The sequence below is a fragment of the Cottoperca gobio genome, chromosome 11 (assembly GCF_900634415.1).
Source record: "Cottoperca gobio chromosome 11, fCotGob3.1, whole genome shotgun sequence".
In the NCBI taxonomy this organism is placed as follows: Eukaryota; Metazoa; Chordata; class Actinopteri; order Perciformes; family Bovichtidae; genus Cottoperca; species Cottoperca gobio.
The window spans coordinates 1140158-1161585 of NC_041365.1; the positions used below are offsets into that span (position 1 = coordinate 1140158).

The window sequence follows — 21428 nt, forward strand, 5'->3', positions numbered from 1 at the left end:
CTTTTCCCCCCTGATGCCTTCATTGGTTTCGTTTAGTGGGATGCTTCATGTTAACACACTAGATTAAGATGGTAAACATGGTAAATATCAGCATTTTAGCATGCTAACGTTAGCATGTAGCTCAAAGCACCAGTGTCACCGTCAACCTCTAACGGTGTGCTTCTTTCCTTACGAGAGCTTTGCCCTTCAGTCGACTAACATGGCATTTAATCCCAGTTGAAATGGAGCGCTGCCATTTCCTTGTAAATAGCAACAGTAATTGTAATTGTGTAATACTTTGTGACAAACGTTTCTTTCCTAACGACTGAATTGTTTTATAGACGGGCTGTAAACGAGTGGTAAAAACTGAATTTCCCCGGTGAGGATTTAACGTAGTTTGTTTGTGAGTGAGCTCAGTGGGCTGATGAGCATGATGATACCACAACACGGAGCTAAGTGGCAGGAGACACGTTTGCTCAGATGTGTCATCAATCATTCCACCCAAAATACATTTCACAGTAGCAGTGAATAGTTAGAATCAGGTCACAGCTAAAACCCACCGTAATGCACTTTAATTAAATAATGCCAGCTTAACACAAACAAAACACTACAAGTCAAAACATAGCTACATTTACTGGGTCAATTTAAGTGGAGATTATCCTTATTTAAAACATTGTTTTCAGCTTAACATTTCCACCATTGATAAATTGCTTTTATTTAACTTTTTCAATTGTTTGTTACTTTTATCTAATTACATAAACTTGTTTTCTTTACTTTGGCTAACTATTTTAACAGTTCATGCATTACTTTTACCTATTTGAACAATGTATCCATAGCTATCTATTTTTAAAATGTATCCAGTGACTATTTAGAATTCAAAATGTCTTAATCAAATCAGAATTTATACTTCTTTCAAACCCCCTGGGGCTTCAAGGACTCTTGTCTTGGTTGTAGATCTTTTGTTAAACACATATTATATATATGTTTTGAATCCTACCTTTAATATGTTATAGATAATATAACTGCCAGTGCAGACCTCCACAACCTGGCTCAGAGAACAAGCAAACAGCCTAATGTCCAGGCATAAGCCACCAAGAGGCTCATCCACTCGGCCCGTACAACAGAAATAAATAAGACAACAGTGAGCCGAGCCGGATCTTTGACCCTGCAGAGTGCAGTAACCGCGAGGGATCTCCAGTGGATGTGCTGTGATGTTTCCTCCACTACAGCCACTGGGATTAGATCCAGGTTTGTGTTTACTGCAGGGGGGGTTAGGCCATGATGGTGGCTGGAGATGGATCCCCAAATACTGTGAACAGATTCCAACCGTGCTGTGTGATGAGCTGCGGGCTGTGGCTGCTGTCTTTTATGAAAGATTCCTTTGAGGCAGGAGTATCTGAGAGACTGCAGAGAGGCACTGCTCAATGAGCAATTTATATGTTCTCAACAAAGCTTCTTCTTTGGACCCTGAAGGCAGGTCTTAATTGTTAGACGTGATATCTCCACTCCCCCTCTGCCTCTCCTCTTTCTTTGACTGTTTTCTTCTCCCTCCTCCCACCAACCCTCCCTCCAGCTATTAGGAATTGGATTTGGAGCAGAACGATCCATTTAGTCTCTCTCCTCCATCTCTCTCCCTGCTTCCACACCTCCTCTGAAGGTTTCTCTCATCAAAGCCCAGACTTAATCTGTCTATTTTTACCTGAAGGAATGAAAGGAAGGGATGAGGTAATGCTTTTCCTGTCCATCAGGTGGGCAGCGGTGCATGCGCTCTCTGGTGTGTATAGCTCAGGGAGCTAGCTCCACCACGTGGACTCAGGAAAGATGAGCCATTATGAAAGCAGGGAGGTAAAGTCTGAAGACATTTACTGGATCATCACCAAAAGTCATGAAAGGGAAACACAAACAACTTGAACATAGAATCTACAGCTGAGCAGATAAAGCTGTAAATAATAAAATATCAACGAGGGCTTTAAGACATTTCAGAACCACTAACATGATTCATATAAATGCATATAACGCATCTTTGAGTGAATGTGTGAAAGCAGAGCTCCACCTAGTGGAGGAAGACAGTAGGTGACAACAGTTTTTATTTTACTTGTAAAATAAAAAAGCAAAGAGCTTTGATGTTTGCATATGAGACTCTTGTTGACAAATTACACTTTACATGAACATTTCAGCCATAAAGGTACAAAATGAGCCCGTCGTCACTTAAACCAGTGCAAAAATGCAACGTCTCAGGAAAATGGAGGTGAAATATATATCCATCAGAGAATGTGCTGTTCCAAAAATACAAAGAAATTCTCTGTTTTTCTTAAAAAAAAAACTAGATTTTTTAAAATATTATTTTCCTTGAAGGTGGAGAACAAAACAGTTTTTTGGAACATAGGTCATAAATAAATCAAAGCTGAATAATTTGATTGGGTTGTAAATGTTTGGCAGTGGCAGTTAGGAAGTATTGCTCTGCATTACGTGGCAGATTCTTATAGTATTTGATAAATAGATGCACGATGTATATCCTGGTCCCTTTCACCTGATATGAGGCTTCTATGTACACTTTGTATATGAAGAGCAGCAGCAGGACAGATAGGGCAGTGTGCTCCTGTCCATTTGCCTGAGATCAAGAAAAAGAAAGCTAAAAGAAACCCTCCTCCTTTTATCAACTCATTTCTTAAATATCTGAATGTGATAGATAATAAAAAATAAATTAAAAGAATAAATAAACAAAACAAAAAGTGTTTCTTTACATCACAACGAAAACAAAAACACAAAGTCAGGAGAAGTTGAGAAGAGATCTGATCCAGCCTCATTCGTTCCCTCTTTCTCTACCTGCACTGAAAGGCACAGAGGTGGCAGGAGAGCTGCGGCGCTGGGAGACGCTGCTACGTCAGAGAGACAAAGGTCAATAAAGGGTTTTGCATTATAGTCCCTCCTTCAGTCATCTTTGTTGTGGCTCCGGCCGTTGTAGCTCTTCGGTCTGTCGACGCAGAGTTTGCGCGGATGGTTTTCAAACTGGAGGTAATCGTGGACGAAGTTTGGCTGCTGCTCTATAAAGTGATTAAGTTCATCTGGAAAAGGAAGCAAAACGGTGTGTGTGTATATATATATATATATATATATATATATATATATATATATATATATATATATATATATATATATATATATATATATATATATATATATATATATATATATATATATATATATTATATATTATATATTAGATAGATAGATATAGTATAATTACTATGATTGTCTGTATACTGCATTTTACATCATATGCAGACGGGGAAATCTGATGACATTTCCATAACTTTGAGATTAAAGTGCTAAATTTATGAGAATACATTTAGAAATTTATGAGAAAAAAATACAAATATTCTCTAACATTTTTAAAATTATGAATTTGAGAGAATAAAATCTGAAATTCTGAGATTAAAATCACAAATTTACGAGAAAAAAAGCTTGTAAATTAATGGATGACTTCATTTTAGAGAATATTCTTGTTGTTTCTTGTATATTTACCATTTTCGTAAATATCCAAGTTCTCGTAAATGTACGACTTTAATCTTGGAAATTCTGAGTTTTTTCTGGGAACATTACCCCCCCCTCTCCCTGTTCCTTAATTATTAAAACTAAATTCACCCCCAGTTCACCTACAATGGCCCTAATACACCTCTTCTAGGATTGTTTTATGTTTAAAGGAGAAATGGCTTTAAAAGACAAAAGAACGAGTGACACGAGAAGCTTTGGCAGCTTCTAGACGAGGCAGACGGTTCTTATTCTCTTCTGTAACGCCAAGAAGAAATCAAACGTGACGCTGACAGATGCCGTCAATCATCTCATATGTACAAAGGTATCATAATTCACTTTGTACTGAAGTTAACTGACCAGTAAAAGTCTTACCATATGTGATCTTTGCTGTTTCACTTCCACCCAGTGCTAAAACCAGACCTGAAAGTTCCACCTCTTTCACTCCCAACATTATTTCCAAGATGGCGGCGAGCTCCTCCTTCAGGACGTCCCCGTTCTCCTCGCTCTCGTACATCTGCACGACAACACGTATACTTTATAAACCCTTTTTATTTATTTATTGACTCATTTCTTCCACACATGTACTTTGTTCTCCAAGATACAAACTGATCATACATTATAAATAAAACAAATATAAATACAAAAGCAGTATTTTTATGTGAGGGAAGAAATATATAAATAAAATAATAATAATAATAATAATAATAAATAGATTTAAATTCATTGAAATAGTAATATTCATAATCAAAATAAAGGGAAATAAATAATAATAAAACATACATTTCCCAAGGCTCAAAAAAGAGAGAGATAAAAAAGAGAAGTAAACTTAAATCAAACCAGATTCAGTGGTACCTGTGCTCACCTTAAAGGACAATTTGAGGGTCTCCATTGACTTTAATGGCCGATGAACGGTAGACAGAGCGATAACAAAGTGTCTGGTGTCTATCTCTCCATCACGCTGGGAACAAAACGATCTCAGTGAGCAGAAGTGGCAAAGGAACAAATATGATCCTGTATGAAAATTGTATTTGCTTAAAATGTTGTGATCATCTAAAAGCTTGAAGTCACGTAAACTCAACTAGACCAAGAAGTTCACGCAAAGCCCCCACCCTGTTAAACTCATCGACATTCAGCAGATTCTCCACAAGGGGGCGCTGATCAGCAACACATGAAACCTACAGTAACACCATGATAAAATAGCAAAGTAATGATACTTTGTGCAAGTATCTAACAGTACAACTCTGACTACTTTAGATCACATGGAAACTTTCATCATGAGTCAGGATGTGTGAAAAACAAGGACAAACGGTAATTGTGTTAATTAAATGTTTGTGTTTTTCACCGTGTGCAGAGCTTTCATGTAACTTGTTACGAGTTCATTTTCCTCAAATATATAAATAGTAGACCCATGTGACCACAGACTAAATATAGTGCGATACAAGAAAAACTCTTTTCAGGCAACAACTGACCTATTTTGAAAATGTCTTCAGATGTGTCTAAGCGAGCCCAGAGATGATACCATCAGCCCAAATGTGTGAGCTATTATTATTATTATTAATATCTACTTCCTCTTCCACTTCCTTGAATCTGTCCGTGTTTACCTGGTGGAAGAGGCTGTGGACTTGTGCGAGTGTGTCCGTCACTGGCAGGTTGAGGAACTGGGCGAAGTCTTCCAGACTCAGAGCGTCTCCCTGCAGCTTTCTGGCTCTTCTGGCCTGCTCCTCCAGCACTGCGTCTGTCCGTCCTGCTCTCAGCCTGGAGCAGAGGAAACACAAAGACGTCATGAAACAAGGTATTATAGTTATGTACACGTGTGACATATGTGAAAACACTTTCACTTTGATTGGCCTGCAGAAATCTAAAGAAAACATGTGAATAATGTCGGTTTTTACACAATTTAGTCTTGGAATTGTTTCAGTTTTGCATCCTATTGCAATCTGACTTCAACGTACTTATATATTCTATTAAATATACAAACGATTCATATTCAAGCCTTCATCACAACTCCATAGCTTCCTTGTTTGGCTGTAATTATAATAAAAGCTCTTAAACAAACAATTATGAGAACTTTGATTTCTTCCCATCTAATACCAACACATTATGAGATAACTGCTTCCATATTAGAGCCAATTAGTGAAGAAAAGATTCCTCTTGGGTATCTTTGATATTGCTCGAATGAGAGAAACACAATGACAGATGGTTTTATAAATACTCTTCAATCAAAGAACCTGGTTCTTTGTAGCACTAATACATTCTGGAATAATCACACAATGTGCTTACAGATTTCTGAAGATGTTCCTATTTTAATGGCTCTCCAGGATATAAAGCCAGGATGCCGAGATCTCTGGCAATATTTTAAAAAATGTCATTCTGGGCAGGAAATGTGTGCAATTTAATACCAAACTGTGTGTGTACTTCAGCCCTGCCACCAAAAGGTGTCAGCGTTTCTTCACCTTCTGTGCTCCAACGTCTTGGACTGCACCCTGCACCCTGCACCCCCACACGGACGTATAACTCACCCCAAGCGGCACACCAGCTGGTGGAACTCGAGCAGGCTGCTGTAGTCGTGTATGCTCAGCGGGCCGTGTGATAGGCTGATCTCACGGTCATCAAAAGACAGGTCTGTGAGTGGCAGCTCCAGCGCCCTATCAGGAGTGAGGAAAAGGTTTGTGAGGACTTTCACACGCGCGCGCGCGCGCGCGTGCGTGCGTGTGTGTGTGTTATGAACAACCAAAACAAGCATGTGCAGACGATTGGACGCTGATCAGAGACACTTATGCAAACACACACTTACTTAGCCATCAGCTTTCTGACATTGTTGGCAAACAAGCCTGGGTTTCCCCTCTCGTCGCTCGATGGAGTGTAAATAGGCAAGTACTGAGGAGAGAGAATGTCAACGTAATGCTGTCACGAAGCTGTGTATTCATACGCTACATCATAAATATGGAATTACATATCTTTAAGTTTGATCTAAATTGTTTTTAGGTGTTTTAAGGAAATAAGAAAGGTGTTCCTGGGAACACAGCGAGAAAACTATTTAGATCAGACTTAGAAAATAGATGATCAGAATTTCTTCAGGGCTTCCGACAAAAATAAAGTTTTAATGACTTCTGGAAGTCTAAAGCACTCACCTCTATCTCCATGGGATTATGAGGCTGGCACAGCGTGAGCCACAGGATCTTGAACCTTGAAGACAGAAGAGTTGGCTTTGTCTAAACATGACGATATAGTATCGGGAGGAAGACAATAATATGATGGATGGAGACAAGAGATAATGGAGGTTTCCCTACAGCATCGTACGGTGTTCACTCTTCGTGGGAAAAAAACAGGTCACTCTTGTTTTTAAGTACATAATTAGCCGGGGGCAGTGGAAGCTGTGTGTGTGTGTGTGTGTGTGCGTGTGATGGTTAGTCGTGCATGTAAGAGTGAAGGTGTGCGAGACAAAACACTCACGCTCCAGGACCTTGCCACGTCCATGTAACAGTATCCTGTGGAGAGGAAGGAGAAAGAGGAAATGGCTCAGGACAAACACAAACAGGAGGCTCAGTTTCTTACACCTTCTTTAACTTCATGGAACTGCAGTTTGTGTGTGTGTGTGTGTTCTGAGGAACGCTGGAAACTCACTGACTTCCATTAAGTCAAATGACACTTCCATTGTTAGCGTTTCCTTATTGTTGCATCACTTGGATGTTTATGTTTGACCTTCACTGTGCAGAATGATTCATGTGCAGTTCGACGTTCAGCTCCTTGAATCGGAGTTCAACACATGTAACGATCTTAACTTTGCGACATCACAACTTAGTTTAGTGTCACGACATCGGACACAGGGAAGGAAGACTCAAACGCACGACGCCAGAAACAAACGTAAAGTGTAAAAAAAACAATGCTTTACTTCAAAAATCAGATAATTAAACTCAAAGCCCTCATGAGGAGGATATGCAAACTTTCCAGAAACACACTTCTTGATACGTTGGTTCACTGCACATGCTGCAACCAGACAAACTGGCACAAGACAAGAGGAGACAGGACTGTTTATACAAGAGGTGAGTGGGAACAGGTGGAAACAATCAGGGGCGGGGCAGACGCTGACGATGGCGGGAAACCACACAAAGACAGGAAGTAAAGGGATCTGGAGTGAGAAACAAGAGGTAGGTACAAAATAAACTCAACAAACTCATGACATTTAGTAGCCAATCAGGATCCAGAATGCAATTTCCACAAGTGTGTTGTGGAAACTTGAAGCCACACACACACACACACACACACACACACACACCTGAAGCTAGCTGCTAATAGCATAAAACACCTGAATCTCCGACTCACTAAAAAAGACAGATGTCTCTGGTTGTTCTCTTTCAAAGTCTCTGCACGTTGATTACAGTGAGTGCAGTGACCGAGGACTCACAGGAGTCTATAAACATGTACTTTTCTTTACGTAATAGTTGACAGTAATGGAAAGTGTATGCCTGCTGCTCCTAGGATGGGTTGAACGCAGAGTCTAAAAGTTGATTTAATTCAAATACAGCTGTTGCCACTTCAGTGCAGCAGGATTTACTGTCAGTCTTTCAAAAGCAGACAGAACACTAAACTGCTTGAAGCGTAGACGCAACAATATATTATTCTCTGCTCGTATCTGTCCTGAAGAAACCAAACGACTTGTGAACACGGCTTAAAAGCACACAGATACATCGAGGGCAATTCACGTGACATCACGTTTACAACAGGCCCATGTAGGACTTCTATACGCTTCTCTTCAAGCGTGTATTGTTGATATAGAAAAGTTGAATATCTTTTCATTTGGCTCCTGACGCTCAGTGTTGTGTGTGTGTGTGTGATCTGTTTCACATAGCCGTGGCAGGCTGGGTGCATTGGCTGGATCTTTTACTGCTGGTGCCATTTTCCAGTTTCAACGTTTCTCTGCAGCTAAACGAAGAGATGGAAACAGATGGAATGGAAACACTCCTGGTGGTGCAGGAATAAGGATTCTGATTCACATTTTCTTGGCGTCACTGAACTGCCACGTTGTCACTGAAGTCAGCACAGTGACAAAAGCTTTACGGGGTAACAGACAAGACGCTAATAAAGCTACATAATTCATAACTGAGTGAGGAGAGGTGCTGAGAGAGAGACATGACACCTGTGTGTGTGTGTGTGTGTGTGTGTGTGTGTGTGTGTGTGTGTGTGTGTGTGTGAGAGAGACAGATAGATGGATGGATAGAACATGAAGTCACTCAACACAAGTGGAGCACATACTAAGATGACATCACAGGAGTGTGTCGGTGTGTGCAGGTGTGTGTACATTGTGTTCGCATTGGGTGGGGTGAAGGTTACAGGTATAAAGCAGGTATTGAAAGGATTAAAGGACATTTACCAGTTTGTTCGGGTAGCGTAGCACCACAGGCTGCACTGGGAGTCCTGGTATGAAAGCACCTGAGGAGGTGGCGAGAGGACAAGAGAAGAGAAGAAGAACATTGTTAGCAAAACATTAATTACGTAGGTACCACATTGTTTTGGAAACAGCGTTTAGATTTTAAGTGACAGCAGAGAGACAGAACAATGTACTGGGGGGGACGAGCTCTTGACATTGAGATATTACTAATGAGAACAAGGTTTACACCTTAATTGTGTTGTTGGCTACTTGGGGGCAGAGCAACACGCTGTGCAGATGATATGCTACGGTTACCAAACAGCTTCAATTGGAGTCGTGTTTGTGGAATATTTACTCTTATCATAGCTTTGTTTTGCTCTCCACCAACTCCTGAGAGACATATCTGCTAAATATTCCACCATTACCTCTTTACAACTGAATCAGCTCTGGTGATGTCTACACTAGTCCACATTTCCACCAGTTGTAATCAGGAACTGTTGAAATCAAAGCAAATATGTGTTTTTAATCCAAAAGAAACCAAGCGTGGACCAACTACTAATGATAAGAAGACGTAGACGACGATTACATGCAAGACTCCATACTCTCTGTCCAACCTGTACAATATGACACGCCCACTGACTCATTTATTTCCGTTTAAAACGCTCCGAAAGGTTCAAAGTTAGGGGCGAGAACTGGACCAGAACTTGTTCCATGTTGGAAAATGGTGTTCAGTGTTGCAGCTAGCAGCTTACTTTGTCTGTCTGCCTGTTGGAGCTGCGCAGAGAGCGAACACAAGACACAACACGCTCTTTTGCCGAAGCAGGAAAAAACCCAGTAAAGTTGTGGATTGTAAAACATCTATTAAAGCAGCCATTTTCAAAATTGTTCATATAGATTTTGGATTTGTGCAGTTTAAATAGTTTGTTTAGGAGTAACAGTTTTTACAGATTGTATACATATTTTAATATTATCAAGATATTAGTTGTTCAGTGTTTCCTAGAGATTAAATATAGAGTTCTGCAACTACACGTCTCATTTTGTAAAAAAAAGCAAAAGTGCAACTTTAAAAACATGTAGATGAAATATATATATATATATATATTTAAACACCTGGCTTAAATGTGCCTAAATATGTAATTAATGGGCAGAATGAGGAAACACATGTATTAACTCCGAGCAAGGAACCGCCATCAGCAAACATGGATGAAATCTGATTTTCAATGGAACAATATTGGCCCCAAATATTGTTGTAGCTGCACATGAGACAGTGAAAGAACAGAACAGTGATTGTGTACACCCCCTGTGAATACTTCTGAGACTATAGCAAAGGGACAGACCGGGAGAGAAGGCTGGACTTCAAAGTGACGGCGCTATTGAAAACCACAAAAGGACCGTTGGTGTCTGCAGAGCACGTCACGCACAGGTGGCACCGTGCACGTCGAAACACACGGACACACACACATCCTCTGTTGTGCTGGGAGTCAGTGGAGAGACATAACTAGAGGAGACACATCCAGAGAGGACTGGTAACACACAACGGACAGATCAAGCTGGACAAACACGCACACACAACCAGAGCAGGACAGAGTGTGACCAACAGGGCTTACTGGGAATGACAGAATTACAGACTGGAAGAAAGGGGATTAGACAGAGCAGGCAGGGAACAATGGCTGACAGCATAACACACACACACACACACACACACACACACACACACACACACACACACACACATACACACACAGGATGTGAGCAGAAAAACAAGCACCCAAAAAGGATGGGTGCAAGAGTTATGTGTCCTGTTGAGGTGTCCTTAAGCAAGACACTGAACCCAACACTGCTGGGCCACAACATCAGATGAACTTGCCCGGACAGCTGCACCTGAAGTTGGCCCTCCAGTGATCACACAGTCTCTGTATTAACACACAGACACACCCTTGTCTGGGAATAACTAAGAACCATAACCAAATAATGTGTTGAGCTGTGGTTTGGATGATTATTGTATCAGCTAATCTGTAGAATGCCAACCCTCGTTTATACGCTTCATCAATGTAGTATTGAATGGCTGCATTATATGATGCATTGATTATTATTAAAATACATAAGGAGCAGCTCCTTTGGACTGATATCTATAGGTCGGGCAAAGGTTGTCCAAATCTGAGTTTTCTTTGTGCACAGTGAAAACAAAAGAACTTGACAAACTTGAAATGTTGGATAAAATCTGTTTCAGTGACACACACACACACACACACACACACACACACACACACACACACACACACACACACACACACACACACACACACACACACACACACACACACACACACACACACACACACACACACACACACACACACATATATATATTTATTATTAGTCTACTGTACATAAAAGAGATATAACATGATAATACTTTGAATGTTATGTCAAAACATGTTCTCACTCACTTAAATCTTAGATAAAAGGATAAGATATTTAATATTTATGTTGACAGTGTCTATTAATGCAACATTATTCCCATCATGGCTCGTTAGAGGGGCAATAAACGACATTCAGAGCATGAATATGATTCAGAGTCTTGGATTGCGTCGGCTCTCCACAGCTGACGGTGTTATCCACATGGAATACACAGATGCATGTTTTGAATAAAATGTCACTGCCATGAGGTCATTCTAAAGCAAGGACACACATGGCCACCGTCCACCTGGTTACATGATGTCGGAAGCAGAAAGGGGACTGAACACATACCAGCCTTGAAGAAGATGAGCCCCGACCTGTTGGTGCACGTCCCCTCTGGGAAAATCATGATCTGGAATAAATAGAATACAAATACACACACATTAAGATGCACACACACACACACACACACACACACACACACACACACACACATTAAGATGCACACACACACACACACACACACACACACACATATGGCTCTTACTCATTATTTGAAATGACTCTGAAGTTAAATGTGTATTTCTCTGTGTGTGCACTTTGATGTTACCTGAGGCCACTCCCCTCCAGACTGAGCTCTCCGCTTGATCTCCTGCACAGTTTTCCTTCTGGAGTCCTGATCCGACCGAAACACAAACACCGGCCTGATGTAGCTGATCAGAGCTGGCAGAGAAAACACAAATGTTTTATTAACTTCAGACTTTTTCAACTAGAAGAAAAGTTGCTTGCTTTAAATGTACAATATATTTTATGTTATAATGTCACGTAAATGTTCATTCTTCCGGTGATGGAAGTGTGTGTGTGACTCACTGCCCCAGACGGGAATGCTCCTGCTCTCCAGTTTGGCGACTATGGAGCACATGTTCATGGTGACTGGGATGGCATCAAAGTAGGAGGAGTGCGGTGCCGCGGTGAGGATGGGAACTTCAGAGGACGGCGCCCGTTCCCCTTTCACCTTGATCCAATGGAAACCTCCGCAAAACCACAAGGCCCGCATGATCACTCGCAGACACAGGTCTGCAAACCTGATAAAGGACACGCAGACCGTTATGAAACCTCACACACAGACACAGACACACACACACACACACACACACACACACACACACACACACACACACACACACACACACACCTCCTCCACCACGACTGTGGCTCAACGACATAATCAGAACGTCTCAGGGAGGCTGTGAAGGCGAAGGGCCATGCCAGCAGCATGAAGAAGGACACCAGCAGCAGCCGCACCGGAAACACTGTGACAGACATCAGTCCAATCTGAAGAGAGAGAGAGAGAGAGAGAGACACGGACACATGGTTATCATTCCACCGCATCTACTGTAAGCAACCCATTACTCACTGCAGCATCATTACAGCAGGAGAACATGCCTGCATGTCCCAACAGGGGGAGGGAGTGTCGTCAGGAAGGAACAACGGTCATACTGTAACTCACACTTTCCTGGCTAGGAACCCCTGCAGCTGACAGGCTTATATGTCCAATATGTAAATGTTTATATATCAACGTGTGTTACGTACGGTTAGAGATGGCGGGGAAATATAGATTACATCGAGTTTAAAACTAAAAATACAAACAAATAACTCAAAAGATGCTCAAACACACGTCCCACAAAATATCTTTCATGGGAAGTTAGGATTGGGAATTTGCACTATTTCAATATAGAAAAGTAGCAAATATTTAATACTAAACATTGACTAGAAGACAGACGGACATGGAGCGATGCCTTAAATAAAACTCTTTGTTTCAAGGATCCCTTTACTTTTGAATAATTCACCATTAACACGTTAAATCCGCAAAACATCTTTCGGATTATTCAAATCAAGCATTAGTTCTTATTTAAAACCTTCTTGAGTTGTAATGACAATGATCTTATGATTGTTTGCTATTTGTAATGTTTCTTTCTCTGCAAGTTTATCCTGTAAACCAGTGGTTCCCAAACGGTGTGCCGCACCCCAGACAAATCCCAGTGTGCCGTGGGCTTTTTGAAATAATTAGGCCGATTGCATTTAACTGTACACAAGGTTTGTAATTTGCTTCAGTGTTTCCTCTATGTTTACTGTTCTGCGGAGTGTTGCCTGGGCTGGATGAGGTTTGTGCGTGGCACAGATTATTTAAGTTCTCTCCTTACCTTGCCTCCGCTCTGTCTCTGACTGTAGGTGTGTGCGCACGCGAGTGTGTGTGTGTTCGGAAGCGGAGCCCCGCGAAGCAGAACAGAGAATGTAAATACGCAAAGCAACTGAAACGTGCATATAAATGAGATAAATAATATAAGCGTTTAGTTTATTTAATAAAAGAGCACCTGTTCAATGTGAAAAGTGAGTTGTGAATATAAAAAAACTTGAATATTGTCAATATAGAAACAATAGGTCTTATATGCTTTGGCCTAAATATAAATAAAACAATCATTAAAAAAAAAGAAATCTGTCAAAGCGAAGCCGTTTTAGCCATTTGTACATGGTGGGAAATATTAGAGTGTGACACATCAAAGGCTCTCTGCTCGTGTGAAGGAGAACAGCTTCTTACAAGGACGAGATGAATAAATGTTCACAGAGTGATAACAGTGATACTTTGTGTTACAGAGGGGGTTATGAACGGATATGAACTCAGGTTGTGGCTTGAGGTTGTGGCTTGGTCTTTGGTGTGCCTTGGCCACAGAAAGGTCGGCTGACTGTTTGGTATTATCAGATCGGGGCATTTGCTTTTGCAAAGTGAGGTCTTACTGAATGCAAAGCAAGGTAGGAAAAAAAAAAGATAAGGCTACTTTGCAAACAGTGTACACGTAATGTTAGGACTTGTCACTGAAATAAAGTTTGTGCGGGGGTGTGTGTGTGTGTGTGTGTGTGTGTGACAAAGCCACGGCCTCCAGAGTTAATTCTGACATGTTAAGCCCCTTCCTCCCCCTCGTCCGACCTCTGTTCACGCTCCCTCATTCCTCTCTCCTCAACCTCCTGCTTTACAGTAATCACCAATCCCGGAGGAATTCCTCTCCTCAACTACTCATCCATCCATCCATCCATCAATCAATCGTTCACTCCCCGTGTCAATACGCTCAGCTGTACCTTCATTTATCATGCTGCTCTCCCTTCAACTGTTTTCCTCCTACTTTGCATTAATGTGCTTTTTGTGACCACTCTGGGGAATCGTATCTAACCCCCTCCTCCCTTCCTGTCCCGTCGTTCCTTTCTTCCCTGCGTGTCTCTCTCTCTCTCTCCGGAGGAACGCAGGTGCACACTGCAGGGCAGTATTAATAAATAAACAGTATGCGGGAGATTTATGATGCTCTAACGCCTCCTTCTCGCCTTCGCACCCCCATGCCCAACGCACAGTGCACTCATTATCAGAGCTTAGCGAATCCATCTGGGAGGATCCGCTGACATTTTCTCAGGAGGTTGCATGAGATGTGGTACAGGGACGCAATTTCTAGTGTTTTATTAGAGCAGCAGCCCCTCCTCCTCTGATGATTTGAAATTTGGTGTAAAAATACACTTCTGCAGAGCTGGGCTGCCTTGTACCGCGCATCCTCAGTCTGATATAAAAGGTTTATTAATGAGTTAAAGGTTATTCTCTGAGTGCAAATCCTTTCTTCTTGTTTGTTATTTATTTAGAGACACACACACACACACTTAATTATTAAACTTATTTAAAATGCTTGACTGAATGAATCATCTGAAGCATTTTGACATGAAGCTACTGTTGACTCACTGACACAGAAGTGATTAAACCAGTTCATTAAAACGTTCACACTTTGCTCTTCTGTCCACCTGCCGTACAGAAAAGTCTTCATTTGAAATTAAGTGAAGACTTTCTGAGACTGAACAGACAAAACGCACTCCCAGAGTACGTAAAACACTGCCACGTGATCTCTGGGCAGGTTAGAAAACATTACAGTCATATTATCTTAACACCAAAGGTAACAAATCGTATCTGTATACGTTGAAAGACACTGAGAAAACAGAACTAAGCGGCTCCGTGAGGCTGCACTTAAGCACGACAGAGTGTTGAGTTCACATCAGCGTGCTCACAATGAAAATGCAAACAAGTTAAGCAGGTTTAAGGTTTGACATCTTACTATAGCGTGTTAGCGTGCAATCCGACGATCACCAGTGGAATACATGGTTTCAGAAACATGAATATCTGTACAAGATTTGGTGCCAATCCATCGAGATAACGTTGAGATGTTTCACTGAATAAGTGAAGATGTTAACCTGTTGGTGGCGCTACAGGAAAAGTCAGTAGGATTCACCCTCTTGGGAACTTCAATATGTGTAACAAATTTAATGGAGATCCATCAAATGGCTGGTCCAGATACTTCCCTCTGAACCACTGATGTCAACCTCACGCCGGTGCTCAGGGGAAAGTCAGGGGATCGCAGAAGTCGGGAGAATTCATCCTTTGGAGGCCACACATGTCGGTGCAAAGTTTCATGGCAATCAATGCAACAGTTGTGGAGATACAGAGTGTCAGTCTGGACAAACGTAGAGGAGCAGACGACAGACTGACATTGTCAGCGATTGGACATAATGTCGCTTGCCTTCGGGAGGAGTAGAGGAGTCCTACGATCTTTCTTCCCCAGGCTGAACAATCCCACGTAAAACTGTATGCATTGATCTAAATCAACTATTTTGTTATTATGTTCAGACCTGCACCGACACTGACTGACGGTAATCCTACACACATTTCCAAAGCCACGCCACATAACACCCAACTCCCCCGTGCAAAGTGGCCCAGCACACTTTCTAGTGCCCTCCAACCTGCAGGGAAGGCTAATTGCCCTGCGTTAATTGTTTTAATGGACCAAGGGAAGTGTGCTCTGATTTCCACCTGGGGGCCCAGGAAGCACCCACCCTACTGTTTGTCATGTTGTTGATGAACAGATTGAGCTTGAGGCAGAGAATGAAGACAAGCAGGTCACCGGTTTCAAGACAAACGGTAGAAGAACCAGTTACAAACAGGACTCGACAGCAAACAGTTGATATTGGGAAACACTTTGAGAAATTGGCAACCAGACTTTAACATATAGAAACTAGGGACAGCAAACAGCAATACTTGCAAATCATAATAATAAATAAATATATATATATATATATATATATATATATATATATATATTATATATTATATATATATATATATATATATATATAAATAATATATATATATATATATATATATATATATATTTATTTATATATATATATAATATATTTATTTATATATATATATATATATATATATATATATATATATATATATATATATATATATATATAAATAAATATATTTATTTATTTATTTATTTATTTATTTATTGATATATAGATATTAGATATATTATATCTATAATATATCTATAGATATATTATATATTTGTTGTATTAGTGTATTAGATTTTTAATTATTATTTAAAAGGGATCCAGTCACTATTATCTATCTAGACAACCAACAGCTGCACCAATAGGTTATGTTTTAATACTGAAATAGCCTAAACATATCTGCCATTTCTCTAGAATTATTCGAGATATTTATTGAGATTTGAGAAGTGTCTGTGATGTCGCAGCTCTATCGAATGTCACATGCATTTTGTCTGCACGCTGGAGAGTTGGCAGCCATGTCTGTATGATGTTCACTGTTCAGCAATGTGTGACTCAGCTGGAATGAGCGCTACTGTCTTTCTGTTTTACTTGCTGACCTAGTTGAACTAAAATGATGCTGAACATGTTTGTTGGAAGTTAGAAAAAACATATCCAGGAAGACCAAGAGCCAGAGGGGAAGGATGTGCTCATGCATCAAGCAGCATGTGTTGTCAGAATGTGACAGAGACCCACAGATTCAAAAGTAGCACCTAGAAAACACACACATCATGCATATCTAAAGCCTGTGGCATGTAGGTAAGTAGTAGAAGGTTGTGTTTAGGCAGAGCTCATGTTTACTGTGTGTGTGTGTGTGTGTGTGTGTGTGTGTGTGTGTGTGTGTGTGTGTGTGTGTGTGTGTGTGTGTGTGTGTGTGTGTGTGTGCATGAAAAGTCCCACAGTCCACACGTGTGTGAAGTGGAAAAACGCACCTCACTGCCACATTAAAAGCAGGCAGTGGGAGGTGTGAAGCAGAGACACACATGGTCCACCTTTACATTCACCGGACTGCTGCTGACATCTGGCAGAGACACGCGACCGTTTTACAGTCTACTGCAAGCTCCAATAGAAAAACTGACAAAATGCATGTTCTAATAAAGACTTGCACAACAAGGACAACAATAGGGGGGGGGTGAAGGTGTAGTTACAGCATTCAGGAAGCTCAACTAAAGTGGTAAGAAGGTCTTCACAAAGCCAAGTGTGGTTTACTGTGATGAAAGCATGCAAAACCTAAAAAGACTGAGACTTTTCTCAGCTGAGCGTAATTGTTGGGAACCGGCGGTGCCAATTTCCTGAGCCTTGTGCTTTGTGCATTTTTGCTCTGAATGAAAGCAGGCACCTCTGGGCCCTGGAGCTATGGAGAGACAGATAAACCTGATGGGGTAGAGCAGAGGGAGTGCACTTCCTCCTCTATTCTGCTTGAGTGCAAAAACAACACTTCACGACGCCACCAAACTCCTCGTCTTGTGTTTCGATTGAGAGAGCCTTAATCTCACCTTCAGAAAAATCACTCAATGAAATTAGATTATATTGTATATTTCCATAAAGCTTGATGAAATGACTCGTTTGGTTGGTCGGTTGGACCCCATTCTGTCAGCAGACCCCCCCCCCCCAATCACTCTGCATGAGGACCCATTGATCCACTGGTTGATTGATTAGCACTGCCCTCCTCCTTCAGCAGGGAGAAACCATCGATTGCAATAGTTGATTTAGGAAGTAGCCGCAGCTTTCCATCTCCAAAGCCAGTATCTCACACATGTCACTTTCACGTCCATGTTTGGCCTAGAGCACATACCTTGCTTTAACAAGGTGTGTGCTCTTCTTTAAATGTGCTGCCACTGTACTTATTTATCAGTTTTAGAATGGATTAGCCCTAACCCAAACCATAAGTCACTCCCACTATGCTATCCTGGAAACTGATACATTCTAATGGGGACTATCTGGTGAAACTGTGTTAGCAGCCAGCTTGTTTAACCCTGTGCTAAACACACCAGTGCAAACACTGTGTGTGCAGAAAGAGAGGGAGAATGTGAGAGAAAGTCAAGTGCATAATATCCTGTCCAGCGGGTCAGTATGAGCAGGACAATGAGGACAAAACAAACACAGATTGGAGTGCACTTTTTGCTTCCCATTGTCGAAATGCGTGAGGTTGAAAGAATGCAAATGTGTCTTAAACTCTGGCTTGGAAGATTCATCCAGGAACATGTGGGGTAGTGGCTGACAAGTGTCACATATAATGGAGCACGTGGGGCAGTTTGGCAGTTAACCCTTTGTTTCCTTCCTCTATCTGAGCTAAATGTAAGGCTGCACAGGTGTTGCTCTTATCTCTTTTGGATAACAGGTATTAGTTCAAAACAAAAACAAATCAATGATGTCAATATAAAGACATACTAAGCCCAGAATAAGAAGGTAAACCCTAAAGAAGTAAACACAGCATGCGTTATAGTGGTCTATCAAATGCTGTAAGATATGTGCATCAGTGAAAGCGTTGCAGAACACATTCTTCTTTTAATAGTTTGTTGACATCCTTTAAAAAGGACCAATGAAATACGAGCATTGCTCTCCTGACAACTCAAACTGACAACATCCAGAAAGACTTGTAGAACTACATATCCTAGATAGTCAGAAGACTGCTGCACAAGCTGGGTAAACTTTAAGTGTAGTAAACACTATAAATACAAAACACTTGGCAGTATCTTCCAAGCATGCCCTTTAACAAACGTTACAGATAAGTATTGTGTCATTCGTCCTCTTAATTGCCTTACCTGTATCTTCTCTGTCAAGGTGAATTTGAGCTCGTGCATGAAGGGGTTCACACCCACTCTGGAGGGGCGACTGTTTGATGACCTCATTGCTTGCGGACCGGAACTTATAACTTAAAATGGCAAAGAAAAGTCCACAATGTCCCGTAACGTTAGTTGAGTTCGCTGTGTGATGCCCTATGTGTGTATCTTCATCAGTTTCCAGTCTACCCTCCTCTTACTAGAGGAGAGACTGATGAGGGCGGGGAGGAGGACTCACTAACAATCTAGCCAGATGAAATAACGTGACTTCCGGTTGTAAGATTCAAAATAAAGTTCCTTTGGCTGTGGCAGGCATGAGATAATGCATCCTATTTTAATGTTACAATGAACAAATGTGCCCCGTCGTAGTTTTTGCAAGCCCAAATATGTAACACATGGAATAAAAAGTCAAAAACTATTTTTTTAAAAGGTATGTGCAAGTTTGAGTTAGTGCCTCTTTATATACAGTTTATAATGTTCTAAAATAGCGTTGAGCATGTTTATATTGCAATTACCAAACTGTTCAATGTGCTATAACATTTCTCCAAAATTTGGAATCGGAACATTTGTGTTTTTTTCTGAAATAGGCTAAACATAAAAACGCCCCAGCTTTTATTTTGAAAACAGTGTTAAATCTGAAAATGTGGCGGCACATGCACGCCCCCACACACACCCACGTGTTACATACAGTCTGTTATGAAAGTAAGAGCCCAATCCAAAACAACCTTATGATAATAATAAGCCGGTTTATCTGCTTACAAATATAAATGTTTAAGACGTGTTGCACTGATGCAGATGACAATGATACAGATACACACTGATAAATATATATATATATATATATATATATATATAAATATAAATATTTGATTTGCCTTCAGTGAGATTCAGTTTGCATTTGAAGTCGAGTTTCCTGCTGCATTTGATCCTCCCATCAATTTCTTTTATTTTTAGATAACAGCAACTGTCCCATTTAAACAGGCTTTGTTGTTTGTCAAAGCTGCAGAAGGCCAATCTACATTGTACAGTGGGGCTCACTGTACAACCTCTATTGACGACACCTGCAAATATAAAGTAGTTGCTCACTGACCCACAGGAGAGATCAGTCTAGGTGAGCTCCATACTGTTTATCTACAGACGCACCTCAAAGCAGTGCTTCACTATCTCTGCTGCATGGAGGGTAACATCTTTGGAGCCACTCAGGAATCTTGTGTTAAATGCCATTGAATAGTGGCACTCCCTGGAAAGTAACTTTACAAACATTCAGATCAAATAATATAGTATAAGTGCAAACAAGCAGGTGGTTTCTGCAGTTGGGGCGGCAGCCTGAGGCTCAGTGTTTGTTGTCAAAGACCTTTAAAACCAGTCGGGTTTCCACGCCTGCACAGTTGGAATGTTACAGCCTGTCAATACTGTTGTGTGCATTGTACCATCGCTGTCTTTCACTAATAATACAATGATTGAAAAGTAGGTCATAGATTTTAGGATTAAAAGCTGGCCTCAAAACCGTGTGAGCCTGATAAGGGACAACTTTCGACAAAAGACGATGTACAGTTTCTGCAACTCAATATTGCAAAGACGCTGATAAGGACTGGTGTGTATGAAGCACTGGGTGATAGGGACAACTTATAATAGGCAACAGTGGTTAGAGAAAGGGAGTCAAAGTGACTGAGTGTATTACATGGCAGGTTGGACGCTGTATTCATGTAGCCCTAACCCTAGACTTTGGCTCCCTCATGTGGAAGAACGATGGAAAGGAATCAAATATAAAACTAGTGTTTGTGTTTAATATCTGTGCATACGCTTGTAATTTCAAAGCATTACTGACTGGGCACTTTATTTATTTACTAAAGAGATCATTTGTGAAGCTTAACTTAATTAAACTAATCTTATATTAGCTATGTTCAAATGCTCCACAAATGTAAGAATCTGATGGTTAACAGAAGGGGAGTGAAAAGAGCTACACAGTCTTTAGCCAAACAATTTATTTCACAGTTTTTCTAAATTTCCACAGTCTCAAAGAAATCTCTCCAACACGGCTTCAACATTTCAGCCCTGCCTCTGCTTGTGTCTCGGGAACGTCTTGCAGAACACAAACAAACGTCCCCTCCGTCGGACAAAGAAACAGTCGTTGCAGCGCTTCCTCAGGGAAGACTTGG

The 21428-nt window shown here is 40.9% G+C and overlaps 1 protein-coding gene across 1 annotated transcript; it reads right to left on the minus strand.

Moving 5' to 3' along the window:
* Positions 1 to 1825: 1825 nt before the first annotated feature.
* lpcat1 (lysophosphatidylcholine acyltransferase 1) lies at positions 1826 to 19508 on the minus strand. Its single transcript, XM_029443505.1, has 14 exons — positions 19252 to 19508; positions 12477 to 12616; positions 12152 to 12366; positions 11892 to 12004; positions 11633 to 11693; positions 8885 to 8943; positions 6967 to 7001; positions 6645 to 6699; positions 6308 to 6390; positions 6033 to 6158; positions 5115 to 5268; positions 4376 to 4471; positions 3886 to 4027; positions 1826 to 3044 (listed from the first exon to the last, which is right to left on the minus strand). Exons 1-14 carry the CDS (start codon positions 19336 to 19338, stop codon positions 2911 to 2913), a joined length of 1500 nt encoding a protein of 499 aa, XP_029299365.1. The 5' UTR covers positions 19339 to 19508; the 3' UTR covers positions 1826 to 2910.
* Positions 19509 to 21428: the final 1920 nt, after the last annotated feature.